General features: G+C 36.9%; 1 protein-coding gene across 8 annotated transcripts in view; it reads left to right on the forward strand.

Annotated features, from left to right (window-relative positions):
- The first annotated feature begins 690 nt into the window (after positions 1-690).
- CCDC73 (coiled-coil domain containing 73) overlaps positions 691-20,435 on the forward strand; it is a 63,539-nt gene continuing 43,794 nt past the window's right edge. For 2 of the 8 annotated variants that reach the window (XM_027663303.1, XM_027663304.1), the window contains exons 1-5: positions 691-705; positions 1,329-1,411; positions 2,518-2,564; positions 9,048-9,202; positions 18,503-18,574. In XM_027663303.1, coding sequence (XP_027519104.1) covers positions 9,071-9,202; positions 18,503-18,574 — 204 coding nt within the window. In that variant the 5' untranslated portion in view covers positions 691-705; positions 1,329-1,411; positions 2,518-2,564; positions 9,048-9,070. Of the gene's footprint in view, positions 706-763; positions 808-1,328; positions 1,412-2,517; positions 2,565-8,170; positions 8,205-9,047; positions 9,203-18,502; positions 18,575-20,435 lie in introns of those variants that run through there. The other 6 variants (XM_027663296.1, XM_027663300.1, XM_027663298.1 and 3 more) reach the window with 5 other exon arrangements.

The raw sequence follows: 20,435 nt of genomic DNA on the forward strand, positions 1-20,435 counted from the left end.
AGCCTTCAGGGAAATAATTTTTTTTCTGGATATAACATAGATACTTCCAAAATGTTGGAAAGAGGTTACATATCAACAGTGAGTGAACTTGCTGACACAGGAGATCGTTTGCTCCTCCTGCTTCCGTGTCCCTAATCTTTTGGATTAGATTTAGGCAAGAGAGCAATTTATTCCCCTTAATGAGACTGTCATGTAAGAAACTCTCCACAGCTCAGTGTGGTTCTGACTGATGCAGTCAGCCTCCCCTAACTGATAAAACTAAATTTCACAGGTCTTTATATTTCTCATCTATGGGCATGGTTTTCTTCATTCCTCAGCGAGAATATTTTTAATGTTCATATTACATTTTTTTGGACTGATCCCTTAATTGATGGTACCGTGTCTATTTATTTCCTTGTTCTACATTTGGTGTAGATGCTTCACGACTACAACCACGAGCAAGTAGCAGCTGCCACATGGGAATGCTACCCGAATAAATCCATATTTTTTTTTGCAGTGAATCGCACGTGAACGAGCTCTGAAAGCTGCAGTTCTGCTCGCTTTGTGCTGGCAGAGTGCTGCTGCTGGCCGGGGGGGGGGTGTTAATTGGGGCTCTCGTGGCTTCTGAAAACTTAGTCCTTGCACAAACGTGCGTTTGGGAAACGCTTCGATTTGTGTTCCGTGGCTTTAGCTGCGATTACAGTGCACAGAGGACGGCACAGTTCGGTAGGTTGTCGACTAGGTGGCAGCATGGTGTTTAAAACGGGCATAAACGGCTTTTCGTCTCGCTAAAACTCCTCTGGCTTTTTCTGTGCCTGTAAAATTTGGGTAAATCCATGTTCTGTTAATACCTTCAACAGCTAACGCCTCTATACTAATAACTAACGGGATGCTGATTAAATATTGAAAAATATTAGGATTGAAAGGTTAGGGAGAAGGAGAATTTAATCCCACATACAGACATGTTATAAGTAGAGAAAAATTTTGCAGTCTTAATTAGAGTGCAGCTCATAGAGTTTCCTCTTTTGAGCTGAAATGACTTACCTTTTTTTTCCTAGTTTCTCAATAGTATTTTTACTTGTGGTTGAAAACACCTTCAGTTATTATCTGTGGTCTTACCATAGTATTTTCCTATAAAAGACAGACACAATACAATATATAACTATTTTTGATTACAGAAAGTAAGGATCCTGGTAATGTATTTCTGTGTTAACCCTACTAACCAAACTTATATGATATGAAAATTTTAAATCACTCATTTTTGGGACGTGCCTGGGCTGGCTAGCTTGTGAAAGCTTATGTATTTTCATCAAAGGAATTCAAATTACTGAAGGCAACCTCTTATTCAGTAGTAGGAAAAATTCAGATTCCAAGCAATGTAGTACTTGAACAAGCAGCTCCAATCTCCTAAATTTCATCCAGAATCCAACAGGTAGCTAATACAGACTCTGGAAGAACTAACAAAACATAACTCTTCAAGTTGTGTTTCCTAGACCTCTGTGTTTGATGGGAGTAATCTTTACTGGGTTATGATCTAAAAACCTCAATTGGAGCACTGCAATAATTGCTGGAAACACTTACTATCACATCAACATGAAGTATTGCTGACTGAATAAAAAAGACTCTCAGAGGGACTTTCCCATATGCTTTCTGGGTCATCAGTTTGGTCTTCTCAGCTTTCCTTCTTTTTTGTTCTTTTTTTGGTTTTTTTTTTGGCATCATATGATGTGTCCATATAACAAGCTTAGCTGGTTTATTTAACTGGGTTTGAAAGACAGATGAAGATGTTAACCATATCACTGTATTTTATAATAATTAACTTACCTGCACTCCCTAGCAGTACTTTCATTAACATATTGAAACAGAGTTGGAAATGTGGAGGAAAAAAAAGAGGACAAAAGAGGAAAAAAGGTAACTAAAACCTTCTAGGCAAACTAGTAAACAACCAAACAAGACCGACTGCTTCTTGACAAAGAAAACCTGAGGGTTCCAACAGTGGAGAGTTCTTTATCCAATACTTTCCTCACAGTTTTATTAAACTCTGAAACTTTGGAAGGTGATATATCACCAACCAGGTTGTTTCAGATTACTGGTGGTGACTAATGATGGTTTTGTCAGCAAAGATTCTAAACGTTTTTAAGGACAGTTCTTGTGCTCTCTCATGGAGGTAACATTGGGTTCCACCTGGACAGGACATGATACTTTCCCAGGCTTTGGCAAAGGTGACTGTAGGAGAGGTGCAGAGCTCCCACAATTAAAATCTCTATTGAGAAGTTAAATAAATGCCATTGAATTTAGGCCAGAAACTGCTGGTTCCACAGATAAGGACAGTTTGAGGTGACTGTGACTGTTCTGTCTTTGGAAAATAAGAAACACTTGCACATTCACAAATCTCTTCCTTGGCTAAGATGTGCTGAAGTGTAGGACATGTACTGTCAGGAATAAGTCTGTTTTTTAAGTATTCAGCTGTTAGAGTGGTAAAGAACAACATCTTTGCTTTCTTTGGTAACAGGTTTTATGTTTTATGCCCTGTTTCAGAATTCCTGCCACGAGTCCTCTAGACAGTTCTGCCCTGTGTTGCTAAGGTAAGCTAAAAAAAAGTGTAACCTCAAACTTTGGGAAAGAGCATGAAAAAGGGTGGATAGAGCCAGTTATTGAGAGAGTAGGTACAGCAAAGTGTTATTAATTCATTAGTAAAGGGGTGGGGAATGTTCTCCAGAAAAGCCTGGAAGAAACAATCTGGTTCCACCAGTGTTCAAAGGTGTATTGCCCAAATTGCACACCAATGGTAACGTTGTGCTTGACTCCCACAGTATAAAAAGCAACACACGATCCAAATCTGTGCTCTGGGCTAATTTAAAAACCCTGTGGTTGCAAGGTCAAGGAGAAGAATTCCTGTTCACTTTAATTCAGTAGAAGAGAATTTTTGTTTTTGTTTTTTGTTTTGTTCTGTTTTAGATGAATAGAGAGGTAGAAGGACCTTTTACCCAACCTAGGACAGCTATTCTTACACTGTGTGTGCTTATGTAGTGTATGAATAAGAGGAAATCCCATGGAACTTCAGTAAAAATCAATATTTATTTAGAATGAAAATTAGTATAAGGTGGTCCTTTAAAAGTAGTACTTTGCATTGGCAGTACTACTTGATTTGCTGTAAAATTTCAAGCAGTCATATAATTTTCTGCATTCAAAAACCACAAGCCTGCCTCATCCCTCCTCCAAATGCTTTTTGATTTAATATCACCACTACAAAAATACAAATATTAGATTTTTGTTGTCTCATGGTTTTGAGTCTTTAAAAAGAGTCTCCATCTCGATATTCTGGTTTGAGGGAGAACATAATTGTTTGTAAATGAAAACCAATATATTTTTGTATTAATCTTAGCTCTTAGAAAGAAATTTTCTTATGAGGTTGGCAATACATTTTTGAAAACTGAAAAATTTGGGATTTTTTTAAATTTTATTAAGGAGTTGCACTTCTGGACCTGTACAAATGGATCCTGGGTGGGAAAATTCAGTGTGTTGGTTGGGTTTGGGTGATGTCTGGTGTACACAAATAGCTGTTTTTCCTAAGAAAAGACAGTATAATTCTTGTTGGAAGATGTAGGAGAAAATGAAAAATAACATTTATCTATAAATCCCTAAATTGAAAATTAATGAAGGCACGATTGAACATGACTGCATACAATATTTTTCAGCCTGTAAAAGTTTGAAAATAAATAAGGCTACCTACAGAAGAATGTCTGAATCTGAAGTATATATATAAAAAAAAGCCAATTGTGATAGGGAGAACCCTGTCTTCAAAAAGTGTTTTTTTATTCAAAGTGATCCCAAGAAATTTAAGATTGGTAACATAGGTGTTAGGCCACCTAAAGACCACCTTTACATTTGGGTTCTTAGCAAGTTGATGGTTCTTAAAAAATGCAGGTTATTCTGGATTTCTTTTCTGCAGTTGCCTTTACATGGGCAACGTACCGAGTTGTCTCATAGTCCATGTTTTATGGCCAGGAGATTTTCTTACCCAGGAATCCCACCTGGCTTTTGCAGCCAAGGTGTGGGACAGACACGATGTGTGGGATCTGGAAAAGGATGCACACCTGCTTTTGCTTTCACAGTTCTTTCTGGTGAGCTTTTCCTGGCAGAATCCTGGAGTCTGGGCTTTTAGCTGCCTTTGGTACAACTGGCTGCTTGTTTTCTGATTCCTAAACTTATTGTGTGAGCTATAACTTCAGAAACCTGTAACTGAACTTAAGGATTTATCTCGTCTTTATTTTTTTGAAGATAACAGTGGGTTGTTGTAAAATCTGGTTTTAGTTCTTTCCACTAAAGGAAGATGTTTGAACAGTATAAAAAAGACATTTCCTTGGGAAGTGAAAATGTGTGTGAGACTTATTGTCTTGTTTTTTATGAACCACACAGTGTCTCTAAATGTATTTTGGTCTTTAATAGTCATAAAGGTAACCTTCTCCTGGGTAGGGTGATTATTTATTTATAGTACTTATGACATCTTGTATAAAACTCAGTCATGCTATGCCATTTCTGTGTGCAAATATTTTTCAAAATAATTTTATTTAAAAGCAAACAGTGCTCTATGCTCTTCAGTTTAACATGACAAAAATCTGAAACGTAATTGTTAAACTGCAATCTGACTTGATGGTTCCACAGCAGGACTGACATCTTGAAAGTACAGTAACTCATCATATTTAGATTTAAATTCCAGCTCTTGACTGGACACAACTATGTCTGTGGGTGTATTAGGTGCCCTGTGTACCTGGATGAATTTATTGCAGTTTTGTGCTGTTGTACTGCAGTACTTTTGTCCTTTTTTTTCCCCCAAACAGTTGTAGAAATGTTTCTCACAGGTAAGAAGTCAGTTTTAGTGGGCTGCACCTGAAACACAGAGGTGACAGAGTTCATTCTTATTCCCCATTCTGCATCTTCTGGGGACAGACATATTTTTATGGCCATCCCTTTGATCAGAAGTTGCTGAACTTAAGCAGGTAAAGTTTGTCCAATAATATTTTCATTCCTGAGCTTCACCAAGCACAGATTTAATCCTTCTGCTTCAGTGTAATTTTTCTGGAGGCAGCATTTGCAAACACCTTGGATTATTTTGGGGCAGATGTTTTGCCTCCTTCTTGTGTGTATGTAAGTACTGATAAACAAACAAACGAAAATCAATAATTACTTACCAAGGTTGACACGTGCTTAAAAATTGATCCAACCTATGCTGAAAAGCCATAAATCACCCCCTTTCTAAAAAGAAACTCGGGGGGTTGCAACAATTTACCTGAGAGGGGTTTTGTAGAGGAATATTACAGGATTCTGCACATGTGCAATATTGGAATGTGTGAAGTGAAAGAGTAGGGGGACCATATTTCCAAATAGTTTTTTTTTTTTTTAAGATATTGCTCTCAGTTGCACTTGGGGTGTCCGAATGCCTTTAGTTACTATCCAAGCCTGCAGCTGTTATTGTGGTAAAATGATAGTGTGAAATTGCTGCTGTTATACTCTAACAATAAGGACGTGACTCATGTATTTTATGTACACATGCATTCAACTGTAGTGACAAATGGCTTCATGCTGTGTGATTAAATGCATATTAGCATTTGCCCTAGGCATTTGATTATTACCATCTTTACTTCATTACATTACCACACTGTATGGCCATATAATTTATAAGATAATACAGACATCACTTTGTTGCTGATAGGAATTATTCTGTTTTATGGATGGTGTCCTTTAATTTTGCCTTTCATGGATTATAAAATTGGTTAATATCTGCTGAAGTGAATCACTGGAGAAGCAAATAAAGATGTTGGCCTCGGGTCACAGTGTCATTTGTGATACTGGCAAAATCTTACAGCCTCATTTATCCCTGTACATGATTGATAACACCATGGGTTAAATGGAGAAAGCTTTGCTTCCATTAAAGGATCATCATGAATGAAGACCTCCCACTTAAAAGTCAGGCATGATGAGAAGACAAGAGACTATCTACAGGTCAAATTAAATAACTTAAATAATTTAAGTGGAATGACAGTGTAATTTGTTCATTCTGTGTTATTACCCTGACCCCTATCAGGCTTATAGGCTAACTTACTTTCTGGTGTAGGGTATTTAAGATGTAATTTTTAATAAGTGCTTTTCAAAAATATAAAGCCCTTTATGACACTTAAAAATGTGTTAAAATGGATTTTTTTAATGTGCTTTTTAAAAAGTAATTTTTGTCCTTATTTTGTTAAACGTAAAGCAAATGACAGGAAAGCAAATATAGTAAAAGCTTCAAAATAGGAACTTCAATCTTTCACTTTCAGACACTTATCATATATATGCTTCAGATTTTAATTATTTTACAGGTATTCTGACAAATACCAATTGCTAAAGTAAAAATGCATCTCTTTGGAAATATCTTTGATTACACAAGAATTTTTTTTAAATTTTCTGTGAAGAAGGGCGTTTATTATTTATCACGTACCTCTGCAGTGGCTCTAGAGGATTGTATGGATGTGTGATATCGAAAGTAGGGGGTTTATCAGTCTGGTAGGTAACTTAAAGTATTTTGTAACCTTATTGTTATATTTTGTGTATTTTAGTTTCTAGCCAAGCAAACTCGTGTGCAGGTAACCGAGTTCTTTGATCTCTCAGTGGGGGAAGAGACCACGGAGGTGTCTGGTGCTGAATTCCGAGGAGGGCAGGAGGGAGTGTGTCTAACACACACTGTTCCTTGCAGACTCCAGCAATAGGCTGGGAAGCATTTTTGCTGCAGTTTTGGAAAAGCTGCCTGAGTACAAATAGCCCGTGAGAAAACAGGACTGTCAGATTGAAGGGACGGGGGAAGACTCAATGAGCTTCGCTCAGGAAAGAGGGAAGGTGTCTATCCTCACTCACGGCCTTAGGGAGGGGAAACCTTGTTTGTCAAGTGCTCCTGCTGAGATCACTGAGCTGAGAGAAAGCCCATGGATGCCTGAGGCCCTTTTTCTTCTGTCCCTTAGAGTATAGCCTTGGTTTGAAAACATCCCCTTGAGAAAACAATTCTCAGATTGCTCCTGTGATGGGAAGGAAAAATCAGAAGCCTTGGTGTGTATCAGTTAATGTACATTCTTCTATTGGCTGACCTGAATAGAGATGATTTCATAGCTGAAGTTCACTTCTTCAAGTGCACCTGCCTTTGTGGGATGGATCCTTTTTCTGAGCCAAGTTTTTCACAGGCACTTTTAATTTTTTTCCCCTTATTAACACAGGCTACCAGGATTCTCCATGTGGCACCAGCACTGTCTTGTAAAAATCCATCACTTTAGGATTGCCCAACTCCAAACCTGTAATGTCACCTGACAGCAATGGAATTAGAGCATGTGTCATTATATTTGCCAAAGTGTCCCCTTCAGATCAGAATATAGGATGATTGACAGTGAAATCAAGTGACTCTCTGCCTAATCTATTGGGCATAATATGAGCATTTTTATTAGATTTGTAGCTATGATCATCTCCCAATACTTGCTTATCAAAAGTTTGTATGTGGTAGTTCCTCATGAGTTATTGGTGCAACATCTCTCAGTAAGGAAACAGTTTTGAAAACTTGGGTGAGACAAACAAAATTTTCAATGTACTTTTGGGAGAGCGTGACTTCACCAATTCTAAATTCTTTGGCTAAAATACAAGTAGTGGTTTTTTTATCCTAATGTTTTTCTTTAAAAAAAAACCCCAAACAGCCTCGTCCTAAACCGTGTCTAAAATGTATGCAGATTGCCTGCACAGTGCCTGATTCATGCTGGCACGTTGACACAACAGATTTGCTGCCTGAAGTGGTGCATGTTTATGCAAGGTTCTTATTCAGACTTGATTTGCTGCCTCTTCAGAAGTCCTTCAAACACACACATTTTGACACCGACAAAAGAATTTATATATTTCATACTGAGCAGTTCAGTGTTGGTCATATGTTTGAAAATGAAAGGCAAAAATGAGCCTGATTTGTCTTTTTTTTTTTTTTTAGCAAACCCATTGTTTCACTAACAAAATAACTTTGGTGGTGGGGCAGCTGAGCAAGGAGTCAATCTGTTATCCCTGACCAAGCAGCTTAAACGTGATCTGTGTGAGGGGTTTATTTAGACAACAGCAGAAAAAGTGGTGAGCCCTGATTTGTAGTTGTTATGGCCCCATGATACAGACCAGGTCTCTGTTCTTCCTGCAGGAATTCTTTCCTAGAGGTTCTTTGGAGCAGCCAGGTCAGTCATAACTCCTGTGCTCTAACCCTACCTCTGTAATTCTTAGTGCAGAGACACACACGGGGTGTCTCTGGGAGGGATGGTGTCCTGTATTCTAGTGGACTGCTGAAAATTCAGGCTCAAGAATTAAAAATTATAATCCTGGAAATGCACATGAAGTGTGTACAGTTGTTCTGTACATTTTGTGAAAAAAATGTAAAATAAAATTTTTATGAATAAATCTCCTCTGATGTCACTAACAAACACACTTTGTCCTAACAGAGGCACCCGGGGCTCATGTCAGCACAACTCCTTGCTTGACAACAGCTGATGCAGCTGGCTTAGAGTACAACAGTTTGTTACTTGATCTAGTAGGAGCAGAATCAGAAAGTTTTCTTGTTAAAATTCAGAAGCAGGGACTGTGAATATTACCTTGAGTTCCTAATTTCAGGCCAGTCTGAAGGTTTCCTTTAAAAGTGAGCCCATGTTGTGATTTTTGAAACCTTGTAGGTAGGCAGTTACTTTTTCGTGGCCTGATGCATTAATTGCAGCACCTTCATGCCAGTGCAGGGCAGTAGGTCTAGAAAACAGCCTGTGCTACTTCTTTCTGCTCATCAGTCCTTGTTTAAAACTAAAACCAAACCAAAAAGGTAAAGGGGAGAAGGAAAGGAATACTGTGGATTACTGATGAAACTGTTTGTTTTCTTTTACAGTATTGCACACGAATTTGAAATGGAAATATTGCTAATTGCACAATGGCTGCAGTTAGTAGTTTTAATCTTTACAAAAAAGAGTTAGCTTCCATATTTGCAAGTTTTGCAGTTTGAATGTTCTCTTAAACCTGAGAGGAAATGCACATCTTAATTTTGCAGAGACAAGTTGGAAGAATGGATGAAGACTTCAAAGCACAGGCACTTGACTCCACTCTTCAGAGTCCATCAGAGACGTTACTTTCCATTCGACTGTTGGACTTCAAAACGAGTTTGTTGGAGGCAATAGAAGAACTGCGGATCAGGAGGGTAAATTTGTTTGTATTGGCTTTAGTGTCTTTGTCTTGTCTCTGTCTCCCTGTGTGTAATCAGAGAAAATGCTGCAGGAGCGTGCTTGTGTTTTAAGTAATTCACCAGCCAGGGTTTTGTTTAAAAATATCATAGGCTTGGGTAGTGTCTGTATTACAAATTTCTCTGTAGGCACCACAAAGACAACAGGGTTGTAGGGGAATGAATTCGGTTTTCCCGTGCTAGTGTGCAAAGTTGATAGTTGATGACCAGGCTATTGACAAAATTATCTACATTACATTTTTGTATTTCGTTGTAGTTCTTCTCTTTAAGAACAGACTTTGACAGAAAAGAAAGAATCCAAGTAATTGCCAAGTCCCCAAGTCTTTCTCTTTTCAAAATTGATTTGGCATTTGGCAGAAGAGCAATGACTTTGACTTATTTTTGTCCATTTATTTGTGCTTTTCAGAATTACATAAGAGGGCAAAGAGCTACTGTGATAACTTTATTTCACCATTTTTGAGTTGCTAGACTATTAAGCTGGATCCCTGCAATAACAGTGCATTGAGTATCAGGGTGGGGGTGTTTTGTTTTTTAACTATGAGTTGAATCATCCTGTAGTGCCAAGGTAAAATTGATTCTGCACTGGTGAAGGCAGCTGTGTTTTCCTGTAGTTATTTTTTCAGTTGTATTTTTCTCTGGTTCCTTTTCCAGTTATATGGGAGTGTGAACATTTGGTTCTATTTCCCCCCTCAGTGTTCCTGAACTGTATATTGTGTATATTGAAAGACCCAAAGTGCATCTTGCTTCATTTATGAATTTGACCTGTTCAAAATATCTGTATTATTACTTTTAAAATATTAGTACTGATGACATGCTTGATTTATGCTTATTTTGATCTAAGTTAAATGCTATAATCCTCTCTTTAAAAGCCATAAAGAAAAGAATGACTGCCATAAACAAAAGAATGACTGCCATAAAATAAAAAGTAGAAAGAGGCTGCATGATGCTGCCTTCTTGGTGCAGTATTGTTGAAATCCACCATGGTCTGATCCCCAGAGCTGTGTTACAATGGTAGTGTTTAGTCCAGCCTAACTATTTTTGTATTAAAAAGTAAAGACTGAATAATTTAACTGTTGTTCTCATAATTGCAGTATGCTTTTCCTTGTAAGATCTGTTAGCTGAATTCCATTTACATTGTTAACTTAACCTTGCATTTTTGATGCACTTGGTCAGAGCCTGCAGTCTTTCTGGAGTGCTCTGGAGTTTCATCTTTGGGGATTTTTTTGGTTTTGTTTCTCTGTTTTTGTTTGTCTGCTATACTACAAGATTCTGTGATTTTAAAAAGTCGTCCTGTGAAGGTGAGTAATTTTTTGCCTTAAAGGTATTTTTAGTTTCAAAATTGATGCAAATGCCAAGAGTCAATTCCACAGTTAAGACATGGCCTTGAGTTTCTAAAATAGCTGTGCTTTACCTTTACCCTAAAAATACATATATTTTTTTATATTTACCTGTTTAGGTGGAAATTTAGGTAAAAAAAAAGATTGAGCGTTTTACAGGCAACCAGTTTGAAATCTTCAAGTATCCCTGGATGCATTTTGCTTTGTTTTGATTTAACAATCATTTCAGGGCTGCTTGCTTAGTATGTTTGAAATTTGGAATATAAAGCATTAATATTTTGAACAAGCAAGGGTTATAGAATAATATGGCTGTGCGTGGTGTCATCTTTTTAGGTAGAACTTCGTATGGATGTTTTTGCCCCCCAAAAAAAACCATCTACAAAATCCTCCCCTGATTTTAGGTCTGAGTTTTTTACAAATTCAACCGAGGTGAGGTTATTCTGTTAACCAGCCCTGAGAGGGAGGTAGTGCCCAGCCCAAAGCACAGGGATAACTCAGAGGATTACTGTGCTTGTCTTGCACCCTGCTCATTTTTCCACGGACAAGAACAGAACATAAAAACTGTGTCATCTGCTCCGTAAGAAAGCGAAGGAAAAGTTGCAGTTCTGCAGGTTTCTTGCTGCTTTTGCCACTTCTTTTCCAGGTTCTAGTGAGGTTCAGCAGCCCTGACAGCCTGAGGGAGGCAGCAGAGCCAGTACGGTGCATTTTACTCTCAATTTTGTCTTTGACCTGTGGCTTGACCTTAGATGAGATTACTTTACATCTGTTTGCTTCTGTTTTTCTTCCCGTTGTTGGTCTTGCTTGTCACTTGGGAGACTCTTCAGGACAGGAACTTTTGTGTATTTTGAGTTTAATAAACTGCCTTGGATGGTTGGTTAAGCTGCAGTATAAATTCAGATTAATAAAAATAAATTTGGAGATGAAATTATCAGTGTGAAGCTAGACAGATGAAAATCAAACTCTTAAATATGAAAGTATTTTGAGAGACTTGATGCAGTCCTTACTTGATGCCATCAGATACTATTTTAAAGTAGAAATGTCTTTTTTTTTTTTTTCCTGAATATGCTTATTCAAATAAATTCATGGAGTAACTTCAAAGCATCTCTCAGTTTTTCTTGGTTAAATGTGTAGTTGTATTAAATTCTCAAAAATAAGTTTGAGGATTTTCTCATAGTAAGTGAGATGAAATCCCAGGCAGATGAAATCCCAGTTACTGATAGCTGGGCATGTTTGTTTTAAAGAATAAATTGCTTAAATGCTAATACTTGATACAGCTTCACTTTATTCTTTTGGCTGTTCCATAGGGTCTTTGTTCTCAATATGAATTGACATAATATGAATATTTATGTAATTAAAACCTACCAAAAATTACATTTCCCTTTCTTCTTCCCCCCCAGGGATTACTTTACACTCCAGTAGTTTGAATGTCCTATTTTTTTTTTTTTTTCCAGTTTAGCTTTCCCACTCATCAAACACTGAGCAGGGATTCTTTTGTGCTGGATATCCCATTCACTTTGTTCCAAGTCTGTCAGCCTTGCTCCACAGTCAGCTGAGTGCATCCTATTGGGATACAAGAGATGATCCTTTTCTTTAGGGATAAATATAATCAATTTTGGCAACATAAAGTTGTAGAGTAGTAGGTCAAATTGGAAGTCTTTAATGCTTTCTGACGTATAATACATGTAGGACAACTGACATCAGGTCTAAGAAAAATGTTTACAAGGACAAAAAAGCAGATATAGTGTGTTATTTTCTTCCTTGTCCTGGATACCAAAAAAACCATCCTTAGGTAGAAAAGCATGTAAACCTAAGAAATCAAGGGAATTCTAACACCCTGGGGGTATGGATGGTTTTAAGTAGCAGCTGAAGCACTGTAGATGTTGATTAGCTGGACACAAGGCAGATAAATTTTAGTGATGATTTGTAAAATTTTAGTAATGTTTTATTTGGTGCAAAGGATAAGACTCAGTGACCTGTTTCCATACCTGAAAACAAGCAGCTGTTGAGGCTCTTCCTGGTGTTAACTGAGACCTCATAAAGCCTGGGTGATACTATAGAGTCTGTCCTTTGTGCCTTGGATTCATTAACTTTGATACTCTTCTGTTTAGCCAAAGTGACAAACAGTGAATTTTACTCTTTGAGCAGTTATGATATAGGTATAACTTGGTAGTGCTTCTCTTTTAACTAAAATACTTAATAATTTTTTTCCTGCTCTCAGATTTTCTTGTGTTTCTCACAAGGGTAATATTTGCCATAAAAGAAAACTGTGTTGTATCAAAGAACATTGGATTTCCAAAGAACATTGATTTTACCCATGAAAAAACCATTTTCTGTGTTCAAATAAAGATTTTAATATAGGATTCTTTAGAATCCTGGACAAACCCTCACCTCCCACCCCAAAAAACCCACGACCCTTTGTAAATTGAAGCCATATTGACTTGCTGTTACTGGTACTTATCACCCTACTATTTAACATCAAGCACTGCATAAAACTTTGCCCTTGCTTGAGCCAAAGGAGTGTGTGGATGTAGCAGGTGGCATTAGAACCAGCCACCAGAAGGGGGGATGAGATGTCTGATTTGCCACGGAATTTCTGCCTGTGCTCACAGGAGTTTCATATCTGTGATCACAGCACAGAAATGTGGGTTCTCGGAATTCATTCTGGAATCAGTTCCATATTATGGACAGGAATATTCTTTAAAAGCTGGTTGGTGCTATCATTTTGCTGGTCACTCACTTTCCCTGCCCCTATTGCTCTTTTCCCCTCTTTCTCTCCCCTGTTTTTCTGAGTTTCTGTTGCTTTCTGTCTTCTGCCTTCTGCTCTTTTGATATGTGAGACCTTTTGGTGCTTACCTACTTTGATGCTGTAGCCAGTGAGCAGCCACTGAGGAAGAAAACACAAGAAGGATATTTACTTATTTGCTAAAAGAGCCAGATCCTGACTCACATCTCTTGCCATGCTGCAGACAGACATTATGGCTCTCACAACACCTCTCCTCGATTTTTTTTCCCCCTGGTTGCTGTTCTCAGAAGCCACAGTTCACCCTGATGCTGCAGAGCTAAATGTGCTCTTCTTTTCAGAGTGTTTTGAGCAATTTATCTCAAATTCCTCCTACTCTGACTTTGCTGTGGCTTTGGCTCTTCTGACCTGTGTCCTTCAGCACAGAGGCCTCTTTTTAGTTCTTCTTAGAGGCAGGACATGAAGGAGCTTTGCTCACCCTTGACTACTCTCTCCCTTTCCAAAAATGTGCTTCTGCTTTGCACTGCAAAATGGGACTGGAAATGTCACTTGGGCCCAAAAGACAAGTTGCTTTTTGAGATATTAAGTGAAGAAAGTTGATGAAACCATGAACTTCTCAGAATGAGCAAAGCAGAGGGACTGAACTTGAGTTATTAGTGGCATTACAATATTGGGGAACATACCAGTTGTGATCATAATGGTCATATTTGTTGGCCTATATCTAGACCTAAAAAAAATCCCTAGAAACATTACAATATACCAAGTGCTAAATCTTGTTGGAGGCATGTTCTGCAGAAGAAGAACCCCCTTCAGAGGTGTAGAACAGCAGAAAAGTTAAAAAGGGCACCAGAGGCACCTGTAGCTCTGTAGGCAGATCTGTGGCAACCATCTACAGTGACCAAACCCATGAGATTGAATGAAATTATTGCATAAATACAGATTTACTTTTTTTTTTTTAATTAAACAGAGCTTGGTTTTAAGTTATTTTCAGGTTACTGCATAGGATAAGTATAGAATCATGAAAGAAAGAAATGTTTTAATACTGTGTGTTTTAATAGTTGTTCATGAGAAGGACAATTAGTATTTTAGAAAGTAAAGGAGAAACATTTTCTGGAAATAAAGAGGCTGCTATGAAAAAGCAAGATTTTAGTGAGGTTTATTGCAAGGAACAATTCTAACTGCTAACAAACAATAGGAATGGTGAAGAGTTTGATTTCATTTTCTTAATGGGTAGAGGAAAAAAAAGAAATTAAAGGGGGGAGAAACAATGCTTGCAGTTGGAGAGAAGAGCACTGGAAGTATCAATGCAATGCACATCTAGGAATATATTTCAATAGAAGAGATTTATTTAAATACAGAACAATTGCAGCCTGTGCAGTGGAGTCAAAGACAGAGCAATGAGAGATTTCCAAAGGAAAAAGGTGGTTGGGATAAATTTCTGTGTCTCTGCTTCTGAAGGTTTTGAGAACAGGTTCCAAACATATGGTTGCTACAGTTTTTTGTTAACTGTCATAACTATTAAGATCCAAAAGTGTTTTATCAGGAACTAAAGTTAGGATAACTCTGCTATAAATATTTTCTCTCCCTTTAAAATCTGTGCTGGAACCCAAACTTAAAAGTGATATCCATGAAGTCCACTAAAAGTTATACTGCTCTGTTTAGTTCGTGAAAGGAATTCTAATTACAGTATGAAACAACGGGAAACTGCAGTTTCAGTGAGTAGTATTTGATTGACCTGCATGAGAATTGGATGTGCAATTTTGTAGGAGGTAGATTGTGAGTTTGAAAAAGATAATAAAAGTACCTAGCAGCAGTTTTGGCTGCTTGGACATGAGCCAGCTGTACTCTGTTCCTAAATCTGTTCAGGGTCAGGAATCGAGGGGGCTTGACCAATCCACAGCCCATCTTGTAAAACCACAGCCTGAAGCAAACACTTTAAAGAAGGCTTGACACTTTCTAAAGGTTATAACGAGTAAATAAACCATCAAATTACTCCTCTTTTATTGTTATGGTAGTCTTTTTTATAAAAACACTTAAATCCATGTAGTCCTAAGGCGTCTAATAAAAAATGAACACTTCTAAGGTTTTGTGGGTTTTCGATACCTCATCAGAGTTATGTACAATATCGTCCTCCTAAGTACGACAAAAATGTTTTTGTCTTATTAAACAGCTAGATAGAACTTCTAAAAAAAAAAAAGTGCTTCACACAAGTTTTAAAAGCTTGCCATTCAAAATGGGTAAACTGTAAATGTCCTTTGAAAGATGTAAAAATGATGGATAAGGCTTATAACTGTTGGCGATTTCACATGAGAACGTTTCTGTCGTGTAATTGTCATTCTCAGTTTAAGTATTTATGATGTTTATTTTTTTCAACAGTAGTTACATACATTCACATTTTTGATAGTTTCCAGATTTTCCTTTATAATCTGGGAAGTAGGTTGGAGGAGTGTTGTTCACTTAGAACTTTGGTTCTTATCCTGTTCGGTACTCGCAGCAAAGGACTTGCTTAAAATGGAATTTAATGCCATTTTCTTACAATTTTGAGCAACACTTTTCCTAATAATATATCATTTTAATAGCATTTGTTGCTTGATGACATAAATGGTTTAAGATTACACCTTTATAAGGAGCTCTAAGTCAAACTTGTTTGGTTTTAACACTCCAGGGAAATGAAGGGGATGTATTTTCCTTCAGTACTTATAGATTAGTATCAGAAAACAAAGTCATTGCAACTCTGAAGTACTATTTGTTAGGGCAGAACTGGGAAGCATTGATAATCTTTCAAGTTCTCTTAATTTTAATTTTTTTTTGCCTTAAAACATATGAAATCTTTAGGTCTCCATCTATATTCTACTGGTACTTACTAGAGAAGCAAAAGCTAAAGAACTTTTCTCTAGTTTTCTGTAAGCCAGATTTTAATTTTATATTTATGTTTAGTGTTTTTTAAAATGTAAAATTCACATGAGTGTTGAGGTATATTTTTAGACCCTGCAAACATCTCTTTAAATGCTCAGTAGCCTCCTGTGGATAGAAGAGTGTTTCCATCCACACATGTACCTGTAAACTGTCTGTTAATCAAGGAAGTCAGTTTTGACCCTAAACCCTATAAAAGATGTCAAAAACCTCCTTTAAATCACCTCAGGATGTATTTTACCATTTTATTTTCTGTTGATGATACAGTGGGACCTCGAATCAAATATTATGCTAAGTGGAAAGGGTTGCAAAATCTTCTTTAGAACTGTTCTGCACCAGTTGTTGAAGTGTTGTAAATATCCTTGTATCAAAAACTTGGAACCCTCATTTGTATTGAGTTTAGGAAAGAATTGCCCTTCTTAAAGATGCAGCATACTTGATAACCAAAGCATTTGTGTTGTTTGCTTCACTGTGGAAGGAGAAGGAGCCTCAGTTTGTTCTTTCAGTGTGTCAGGAAATGTATTACTTCATCCAGAGGGGATTTTTTTTTATTTCCTCATGGTAAGTAATAGTTGTTCATGGGACTGCAATTCAGTAGAATTTTACTTAAACCCCAGTTTTAAGGCAATAATTTTTTCGAGGCCTGCTTTTAATTTTTTACTAGCAAAATCCATGTGTTGGTTTGTTTTGTTTTTTTTTTTTTTCTGAGATGTCACTGTTTTCCTAAGGATTATAATCACTTCTTGACACGTGAGTCATTTCAAGAGCACTAATTTATTCATGCATTTACATTGCAGGTTTTAAACTCTAGTGGGGAAGTTGAACTCAAAAGAGCATAAATGTGCACATAATATATCAAAATACACCGTTCAAGTTTTGGGAATATTCTTTTACCCTCACTCAGTCAGTTTGGCCCTTGTTGGAGCGTGTCCAACACAAGACCTCAACAAATGCTATTAGTGCAACAATTCATCAAAGAGAAGTCTGTCTTACCTTAATGTGGTCCCCTTTTCAAGCTGATCATCAGTGTGCAGAGAAAAGGCAGGAAATCTGCCTTTTGAGGCTCAGAGTGACACATTAGTGTAGCTCCCTAGATCTTTAAGGGATATTCATTATTTTGACTACATGCAATAAAAGGACAGTGGTGGATTGCTTATGACATGCATCAAACCCTGAATATTGTTCTTGCAAGAAGTCATGACTGTTCCACAGGGGAACCTGTTCTTCCTTTTTTTTTTTTTTTTTTTTTTTATTATTTTATTTGTAAAGGAAGGCCCATGCTCATAAAAATTTGGTTCAAAAGGGAAGCTGATTCCTGTTGGGAAAATTTGACTTTCATACCAGAATGTTTCAGGGAAATTCTCGTAATTTTTTACCATCTGTGATTATCAGCAGATAAGGCTCATTTATTATCACAGTAATAGTTTGATTCTTGATAAGGTGATTCTGAAAGAACAGGGAAAGAGGAGAACACACCTTCCTGTTGCTAGTACCTCTTCTGGATTGTGAAGGAAACTTCAGACTTCAGTTATGGTCTTCTCAGATTTTCTGGTAGCTCATCTTATCAAAAATGTGTTTATTATCCATGATTCTGTTTAACTTCTTTTATTTGGTAGGTCTGGAGGCTTCTCAGCACAGAAGGTTATGATAAACATTTAGCTTTTTCCATAATAACAGAAGTAATTGGTGGCACAAACTTTTCACTTGTCCTAGGAGATGTCAAAAAGCATAAAGGTTCAAATGCTGTGAGTGGAACATTTAAGAAGTCCTAAAGATTCTGAGTCATTAACCATGATTATCTGTATCATTGACTACAGTGGATCCATAAAGCATTTTGCAGCTTGCTGAATTTCTCTTCATCTCCTTGTTTTGACTCTCTTCATCAGAATCATTTTTCAATGGTGAAGTCAAGTCTGGTTTATTCCCTTTGAGTCTGGTTTTTGTTGTAAGATGCAGAAGATAATATGTGTGAAGAGGGAACTATTCCACTAATTAAGAGAGCTGTAATCCCAGCTCCTAATCTTCTGCTATGCATTTCAATCAATGTTATTTATTCTGCAAATTTTCTGACCAAACCAGCTGAATTCATCTGCTATTTTGCCACATCCAGAGAGCTTCTGTTTCTTTTTTATCAGTGTGGTGTGCAGACACATGCTGTTGTGTGTACTGGACTGTAAAGGAAGAAGAAATATGAATACACGACTTATGTTGGTGTTTGATTTGCAGGTACTGTCTTATATTTGTTTCTTTGTTTTTTTTTTTAACCAGGAAACGGAGACTAATTATGAAGATCAAATAAATAAAATTGTTGTAGAGAAACAGGAACTTGAATGGCAGAAGGTAACTTTCCTACATGCTCTTAGCAGAGATTTAATTTTAATATATTAACAGAAATTGTGATTTGCTACCATTCCTCTTTTGAAGGCTGTTGTTATTTCTAGTAGTAGAATGTGCCAGCCAGGAGTTTATTGTTTAACCATGAATATGTGTAGCTCTTATATTGATTTGGATTGTGCCTGGCCTAGAACTGTGTTTAACAAAAAACTATCAAAATATTTGGCATGACTGGAAATCTCCAGTCCAGATGGAGGGAAGTATTGAAACAAAAAGATATTTAGATAAACGTGAGGCATGTTGACATCACAGTGTGGGGGAAGCTGTGCAGCAGCTTCTCTGTATTGTGCTTGACTTTGGCAAGTGCAAATACAACAAACAACTTCCCTTGCAATGTTCTGGAAGCGGCAATTTTTCCAAAAAGAATTCTTTTAAGGGAGAACTTGTATGTTAGACATACTCAAAAGCAGCTTTTAAACATTTAGAATGAAGTTCTGGGTAACAGAAGTCTAACATTCTTTTTGGAGTTGGGGCTCCTGAGGTTATGCTTTCATAGGAAATCCATTCCCTTCTCTAATACAATCAAACTTATGACCCCTGTCAGTGGGTCACAGGATAAAAGGCTTCACTCTGTATATTTTATGATCACAGAAAAAACAATAATTTCAGCTCTATCCTTGATCTTGGGGTTTTTAACATCTTAGTAGTAAAGGAAGACTATTTCATCTTGGAGTTCATCCTAACAATCTTAAATTAATAATCCTAACTATGTGCTTTTCTTTCCTGAAAGATATATATGTGCACACAGAAACAGGAAACATTTTATATTTGTAAAAGCAACAGTGCTTTCAGTTTGTAACCCTTCTTTGCTTTTCTTAACCTAGCACTGCAGTTCTTAATAATCTGGGTTGAAAAGAGGTGATTTCCACCCATTCTGAGACCTTAAAAAGCAATTTACCATTAATAAAAAGGTGGCATTTACAGGTAGTTAGGTAAACTCTCTTTTTTTCCTGCACATTGGCACGTGGAAAAGGTAATGTAAAACAACAAGGTGTAGATTTGGGGAACTTCATGTGAGCACATGTTCTGGAACTTCAAAGAACAAGTTCATACAACTTTCCTGGAGATTCCAGTAAGATGAAAATTCTAAGTGTGGTATTTAAATTGAATTAGTGTCCTGATGGTTTCTGAATGCAGGCTCACATTGACCTCAGTAGTACTTCAGTACACAGACAACTTCCCCTGGCTTATCAAAGATTCCATTATGTTTTTTCCTTCAGAAATTTCCCCTTCAGTCAACAGTTCTGTCATTCATTTTATTTTACCTTAAATTTAACAAACTAGTTTAAAATAAAGACATGACTTCAGCTAAGTTTCTGGTTTAATACTACAATTTTAAAGCAAGTATTTGTCTACATTTTATGAATACTGTTGCTGCTCTTGAGAAAAATATGCTAGAGTAGGAAAAACAGAATAACTGGAGAAAATACTACTTTACATATAATGAGCATACTCATTGCACTTGCTGTAACATCACTATATCAAAGCTGATTTTGCCTTTATTTTTTTAAAATAACTTTGTTATTCAGTCTCCCTACACCACACATACATGCCATATATGGAAAATATATTCCAAAACTGAATTTTTGGGAGAGTTATGTATAATCATTGTCTTTGATAGTCTTACTTGTGAGGCTTGTTAGGAAAGGAATATTTGTAGACACTCCCCTGTCTCTTTTTAAGAGTAAAATGCATCACTTGAACATACAGTACAAGGAAGTGGTATGTTATGAAGACTTCAGGAATGCTTTTTTTTTTTCATTACATCTGTGACAAAATTGTATAAAGGATGACTGGTTTATGAAAC

The sequence above is a fragment of the Corapipo altera genome, unplaced genomic scaffold, assembly GCF_003945725.1.
Source record: "Corapipo altera isolate COAL_440 unplaced genomic scaffold, ASM394572v1 100, whole genome shotgun sequence".
NCBI lineage: Eukaryota > Metazoa > Chordata > Aves > Passeriformes > Pipridae > Corapipo > Corapipo altera.